The sequence below is a fragment of the Lathyrus oleraceus genome, chromosome 7, assembly GCF_024323335.1.
Source record: "Lathyrus oleraceus cultivar Zhongwan6 chromosome 7, CAAS_Psat_ZW6_1.0, whole genome shotgun sequence".
Lineage (NCBI taxonomy): Eukaryota > Viridiplantae > Streptophyta > Magnoliopsida > Fabales > Fabaceae > Lathyrus > Lathyrus oleraceus.
In genome coordinates, this window is record NC_066585.1 from 457,554,658 (window position 1) to 457,561,841 (window position 7,184).

Sequence of the window (7,184 nt, forward strand, 5' to 3'; positions counted from 1 at the left end):
AGACGTGCAAATGAGCAGTAGCCACGTGCATTAGCGCATCCACTGAGTGGATTATGCATGCGTCATGCAATGCATAAGACATACATGCGTCACTCCTAGTGACGAAATAGACATGCATGTGCCATTACAAATGACACATTTGTTCAATTGAATCATTTCAGACGTCAATGCAAATAGCATATTGATTCATACTTTTTTGAAAAAGTGATTATATTAGTAAATAATAATATTTTAAAATAGTAGTTATTTTAATATTATTTTTTAAAAATATAATTATTTAAAAGAAAATTGAATAACCTATCTTTATTAAAATATAAATTTAATTGATATACACTGACCGTGTAAAATTTTTTTACACTATCATTTAATCACAATCATTGATATATTTGAAAGATTTAACTTTTATTTTAAACATTTAAAAAATAATACAAACGAATGATTGTGATGCAATGACAATGTAAATTTTTTACACGAACAGTGTATAATAATTAATCTCTTAAAATATAATAGTTCAACTATACAGTAATAATAATTTTAGAGAAATGATATTAAGATCTTTTAGGTGTCATATTTTTATACAGTTTGATATACGGTACCTTTTTTTATTTATTATTTTCACTCTCCTTCTATTACATCAGTTAATTATAAATAATATATCTTTATAATGTATTTAAGTATTCAAATAACATCACTCATAATCTTAGGTAAAAAATTCAATATTGCCTTTACCCAAGTTACTATTTTATTGTTAGAATAAAATCATGATTATCAACTTTTATTAAAAAACTAATCCATGCTATATAGTACACAATTTATTTTATTAATGATTGAGGTATTTGATCTTAAATATAAATAAAGTAATGCGACTTTTTTATTCCAACCGACACACCACTACCCTGCACCATTACCCTGCACATGCATGCACCTTTTCCATTCATTCATTCACACCTATCTAGATCATTAAAAAAAAACACAATTTCTTTTAATAAATCCCCACCTCATAATCCAAAACAAAATAAAAACATCATTAAAAAAATCCAATAATTACTAAACTCTGCACATATTCTCCTTCAGTATTTGCCATACCCTTTTTGATTCAATTTCTTTTCTGATCTTCATTCTCTATACTAAGCTCTCCTATTTTCTGTATGTTTCAGGAATGAGTGTGGGACAGGTTTCAGGTTCCACATTTTTGTACCAAATTTAAGTGCATGTGTGTTTAGATGTGTTTTTCAGACACTGACAGCTCTTTTCTTATCAATCATACAATAAGATTAATGCTGCCAGTTATGCCTTACCAATTTTCTTTCATAAACAAATCACATGTTTTCACCTCATTTTTACTTCTTGTGCAAATCAGATATAACACAGACGCTAATAGGTATCATACACCAGACACGCCATATTAGTGATACATCTCAGATACCAGACACGCCGTCATATTAGTGATACATGTCAGACTCAGACACTGTGATAGATGGATTAAAAGTCTTGTAATGATTGAAGTAGAAGAAACACCAACCTCAAAATCAATTTCAAAGGAGAATAACTTTTCCATTTTATAGGCTTCACATAATTGTCAATGGATCCATGATTATTATACTCTAGCTTGTGTTTTTAGAATGGTGAGAAGATTCTCTTTCTCATGTCATACTTGTACTACAACCCACTAATACAAAAACCATACTATAAAATTAAATCTCTTCATTCTCTTGCTTCAGAAATTATTTTTTATACTCATTCTTGTCTTATTATTAACTGTTCTTGTTAGCTACCAAATTTTACAATTTTTTTTCTTTCATAATTTTGATCTCTTTCTATAGACAACACATTTATTTCTTCAATTCAGATTTGGTATTCCATCAGTTTCTAGGAAAAGAACTTAACTTTTCCATTTTTCTTTCTTCAACTGGGTCTTGACTCTTGAAGGAAAAGCTATAAAAAAAAATCATTTTTTTTTTCAATCTTGGAAATCCCATTTGAGTATTAGAAGAGTAATGCATATTGAATCTACCAAAAGAACAAAAAATGGCAAATCTAGTTCCTGGGGTGCTTCTGAAGTTAATGCAGCATATGAACACAGACATAAAAGTTGGTGGTGAACATAGATCATCCCTTTTACAAGTTGTGAGTATTGTTCCAGCATTGGCAGGTGGAGATTTGTTTACAAATCAAGGCTTTTATGTTAAGGTTTCTGATTCATCACATGCTACTTATGTTTCTCTTCCTGATGAACAGGATGATCTAATCCTTAGTGATAAGATTCAATTAGGACAGTTTGTTTTTGTTGATCGGTTAGAAGCCGCTTCGCCTGTTCCGATTCTTCGTGGTGTTAGGCCTGTTCCTGGTAGACATGCTTGTGTTGGGAATCCTGAAGATATTGTTGCAACTAATTCACTTGGTTTTCTTAGCAATGGTGCTGAGGTTGAGGTTGAGGTTGAGGTTAAGGTTAAGAAGAATGGTGTTTGTTCAAAGTCCCCAATGAAAGTTTTGGCGAATCATCAAGAACAGTTAGATAAGAAATCAATGGTTTTTGGTAGATGTAAAACTCAGACACCAAAAGATTCTGTTGTTGATTTTGTGAAGAGGGAAAAGTTAGCAAGATTGAAGTCATTGAATTCAAGGACTACGGTTCCTTCTTCGCCTACTAGTTGCTATTCTTTGCCTAGTTCTTTTGAGAAGTTTTCTAATGGAGTAAAGAATCAAGCAAATATCAATGGAGTGGATAGGTTGATTACGAAAGTGGGAGTGGTTGAGACGGGAAAGGGTGTTCGCGGCGTTAGTCCCCTCGGGAAGAGAATTGCGGTTGGAAACTCGATAAGAAATTTGGTACAAGGAATTGAGTTTGGTGCTAAGGCGCTGCGGAAAAGCTGGGAAGGGAACATGGAAGTTAAGAGTAAAGAGACTTCCAAATCAAGGGCTTCTTCTAAGTTTGATTCTAAGCCTGATTTTCGTAGCACAGTTAAGTTTGATTCACAATTTGAGCCTGTTTGGATTGATTTATTTTAAGCTTGATTCACAATTTGAGCCTGTTTGGATAGATTTATTTTAACTTAACTACTGATCATGGTTTGTGAGACTGTTTAGTAGAGCTTATGTCAATAAGTTGTTTTCAGCTTATTTCTGTAAGCTTTCTAGAATAACTTATGAAAACAAGTTATAGTTTACATGAAAACAATTTGATTTTATTGTATCTTGTTACAGAAATAGCCTATACATCAGCACTTATATGAAAAATGTTTATGCTATAAGCGCTTAATTAAACTGTTTATCCGAACAAGCCTTTGCCTTTCGAGTGAATCGAACAATTATGTTTAACAAGATTTACTTTATGGTGTTTCAGACTCCTAGGAAAAGTACATCAAGTGAGAAGTTTTCTTCTAAAGATTACGAGAGTAAGACGCAAACACCAACCAAGTCCTCTAAGGAAGAGAACAAAATTAAAAAATCTATAAAGAAAGTTATTGGTGATGGAACTATGGAAGAACACGAAAAGTCGAGTAAACCAAGGAACTCTTTCGGAAAGAAATCATCAGAAGCTGGATTTCCTGGAAACATGGTCAAAGTTTCGATAAATAGCAAAAAAGTGACTGATGCAAGTGTTCAATGGACTTCACTCCCTTCATCTGTTGCGAAGCTTGGGAGGGTATATAACTATACATATTGCCTTATAACTCTTTTTTTCCGGTTTTAGCTTATTTGACTTTTAGCTGAATCATTAGTACTCCATTGCTACTCATAATTGACCGATTCGATGAATGTTTTGTTAAATTATTTTTTCACATCTTGACAGGAAGTAATGAAGCACAGAGATACAGCACTGATGGCAGCAACAGAAGCTATGCAAGAAGCTGCTGCAGCTGAGAGTTTGCTGCAATGTCTTAGGTATGAATATACCTAATGCGAATAGCTTCGGATCCGTGTTTCTCAATCTGGTTGAGATTTTGGACTTCCTCACGTCACAAAACAATGTGATTTATACCGATACCAATGAAATAATGTTGATAGATACTATTGATGAAATATGTGATTAGCACTTTTCGACACAATACTGAGATTGACACGTCGTGACTAGTGATTATTTGAGGAAATAGAAGTAAATGAATGTAACCGCACATTAGATATATAACCATATAAGTTTTACCATCTTCCTCTGCCACTACTTGATCTATTTGTGACACTTTTGGTATATTTCTTGCAGTGTATATGCAGAGCTAAGTAATTCTGCCAAAGAACTTAACCCGCAGCGTACAATCGATCAGTTTTTAACTCTTCACGCTAGCCTGGACAGCGCACGGATGATTGCTGATTCCCTTTCTAAAACCATTCCAGAAGGTTCGTCTTCATCTCCAGACAACGAAATAATCACGACAGAAGAAGAATTAAAACTCAAATCAGATAGACAAAAACTTGCAGCTTCTTGGGTCCAAGCTGCCTTATCCACCAATCTATCATCCTTTACTGTTTATAACCGAGAGCCTCGATCATCTAAGCTTCAAGTTTCAAGTACAAGTAATTCTCAAAATCAAAAGAGTGTTCTCGGAAGTAAACCGGTTTTAGTCCTAGAAAATTCAAGAGAAGACGCTTCATCAAAATCTCAAGGAAAAAACCGTCTGACAGTAAGTAATTCCAAACCAGCCTTACCAGGAACGCCACGCAAACAAAGTGACGGATTAACAAATGGAAAAAAGCAACTGGTCCAACCTCTTCCAGATTGGATCAGAGGAAATGGACTTGACGAGGCGGTTAACTTAGCTGACACGCTACAACTGCGGTCGCGAGATTGGTTTTTGTTGTTTGTTGAGAAATTCTTGGACAGTGATGGAGACATTGGTTTGTCAAACAATGGTCAGATAGCAGGCATGCTAACTCAACTAAAAAGCGTAAACGATTGGTTGGACGACATAGGATCGAGCAAGAACGAGGAAGAATCGTGCCAGATACCGGTAGAGACAATTGATAGATTAAGGAAGAAGATATATGAATATCTTCTGACACATGTTGAATCTGCTGCTGCTGCACTTACTTGTGATCCACAATCACAGTCATTGGAGATTAAAGGGAAAAAGTGATATATGAATCTATGATGGAGTGCTTATTATTTATATAGGGAAGTAGCAAATGTCAAAGTGAGGATTTTGTTTTCTTTTTCTTTTACAAAGTTATTGTTTTATTTGATGATATTTGTACAGTTTTTTCAATAATATATGACATTTATACAAATTGAAACAACTCTGTTGTAATTCCTGTTATTGAGTGTTTCTCTTTAAGTTAAATAAATTAAATTAAGAAATTCAGCATCATCAAAATCCTGCTTAGATCTGCATAACAGAACTTACATCTACATCATAAAAATTAACTAAAAAACATAAAATTGAAATTCATCTATATCTAACTTGAATAGATTATAATCTCATGATATAATGTAATGATCCTCAAACCCCCTTCATAATCCAATAGTTGCAACATCACATTATTTCGAGACATTTGCAAATATAACAACTTACTTTGATCACGGTTAAATATCTTCATTGTCTAATATAAAGTGTGTTAAATATGTAATCTTTTGTGTTAAGTAAAATTGTATTTGACAACGTCGTTGTCGAAGAAGATTACTTCGATAGAGTCTAAGAATAAGTATATTCAACAGAGTGGAATGAGCTAGAATTCAAAAGAGTTAAACTTAGTATTTTCGTGTAACAGTTGAGTTAGTTATTTTGAAATTACTTGGAGTGTAAGTAATCTCACTATAAATAAAAGGAAACTCATCACTTTGTAATCACTTTTGTAATACAATTTAGTGTAGTTGCATAATACAATACCTTCTTCTTCCTCCAAAATTTTATATTCTTCCAAACCTGAATTTATCTTTTCTTTTCATTTCTTCAAATCTATGTGTAAAGTAGAATTATCTTTCAATCAAGGTGTGATTGATTCATTCAAATAAAGGGTGAAGAATAAGATGTTAGAATTTGGAATCACAAGATTGGTGAATAATGGAAAAATTGGAGTGTGAAGAGGGAAGGAGGAAAATTGAGAGAGAGAGGGAGAGAGAGAGAGAGAGAGAGAGAGAGAGAGAGAGAGAGAGGGGGTGAGAGAGAGAGAGAGAGAATTGAGGGTGAGAGAATTGAGGGTGAGGAGAGTATTTTCATTCATATTCATTAACAAAGGATGAGGATTCCTCCAAGGCATTTATACAAGTGTTATAGAGTGATTGAGACACAATTCATACAATTACATAATAGAAAAAATAGAAAACTCGGGTCTCTGTCCGGTTACACCAAACCTGTAACCGATACAGCTGCTACAAAATAAATTCTCATTTTAGTGGTAACCGGTTACATGCAGATGTTAATCGGTTACAACTGCGATATTTTTCTTATTTCTTCAGTTCATATGTGACTTTGGCCTTGCTGTAACCGGTTACACCCTGTGTTAACTGGTTACAACACTTGAATTACTAAAAACATTTTTAACATATCACCTTAATTTAAGTAATCAAAGTCTTCCATGTCTAAGTTCATCTTAAACCTCTAGAATACATCATTTATGACTCCCTTAGTCAACAAATCAGTCATTTGGTCTTCACTTTTACAATATTCCAATCTTAAATTTCCTTCGCTAACAAGCTCTCTCAAGTAGTGAAACATCATCTCAATGTGCTTGCTCCTGCCATGTGAAATTGAGTTCTTAGTAAGATTAGTGACAGAAACATTACTAATTAGGAGTGTGACAACCTCACCGTCATTATTGTCCAACTCCTCCATAAATTCACAAGCCACACGGTTTGGCACACACATAACGAAACGACAATATACTCAGTCTCACAAGACGAGAGTGCAATTATCGGTTCCTTCTTCGAACACCATGAGATTGGTGTTCCGCCAAATATAAAGATGTATCCAACTGTAGACTTTTGATTACCTTTATCTCCGCACCAATTGGAATCAGTAAAATTGAGCAAATTACATTTTTTGTCCGTATCTGCTGCGGGATAGAGAACTCCGTAGCCAACAAAACCTTTGACATATCTTAGGATCCTCTTGATTGTTGCCAAGTGAGATACCTTCGGTCTTCCCGTGAATCTACTCACAATACCGACACTAAATGTCAAGTTCGGTTGCGTATTGCACAAATAACGCAAGGATCCAGTCATCCTCTTATACTGAGTTGGATCAACATCT

General features: G+C 34.0%; 1 protein-coding gene across 3 annotated transcripts; it reads left to right on the forward strand.

The window, feature by feature from the left end:
• Window positions 1–1,082: 1,082 nt before the first annotated feature.
• Window positions 1,083–5,252, forward strand: LOC127100541 (uncharacterized). Of its 3 annotated transcripts, none has more exons than XM_051037758.1 (5): window positions 1,083–2,127; window positions 2,239–2,961; window positions 3,344–3,646; window positions 3,794–3,885; window positions 4,202–5,252. In XM_051037758.1, the coding sequence occupies exons 1-5, from the start codon at window positions 2,029–2,031 to the stop codon at window positions 5,070–5,072; spliced, it is 2,088 nt and encodes a 695-aa protein (XP_050893715.1). In that variant the 5' UTR covers window positions 1,083–2,028; the 3' UTR covers window positions 5,073–5,252. The 3 variants fall into 3 exon arrangements, with proteins under 3 accessions (XP_050893715.1, XP_050893714.1, XP_050893716.1); XM_051037759.1 differs by having other exon boundaries at window positions 1,091–2,152; XM_051037757.1 differs by having other exon boundaries at window positions 1,083–2,961.
• Window positions 5,253–7,184: the final 1,932 nt, after the last annotated feature.

Excerpts from the sequence above, each read along its gene's own strand:
- LOC127100541 (XM_051037757.1), top strand. The coding sequence starts at position 2,029 with ATGGCAAATCTAGTTCCTGGGGTGCTTCTGAAGTTAATGCAGCATATG. Across the intron at positions 3,647-3,793 it reads CTGTTGCGAAGCTTGGGAGG|GAAGTAATGAAGCACAGAGA; the intron begins GTATATAACTAT and ends ACATCTTGACAG. Across the intron at positions 3,886-4,201 it reads AGTTTGCTGCAATGTCTTAG|TGTATATGCAGAGCTAAGTA; the intron begins GTATGAATATAC and ends TATTTCTTGCAG.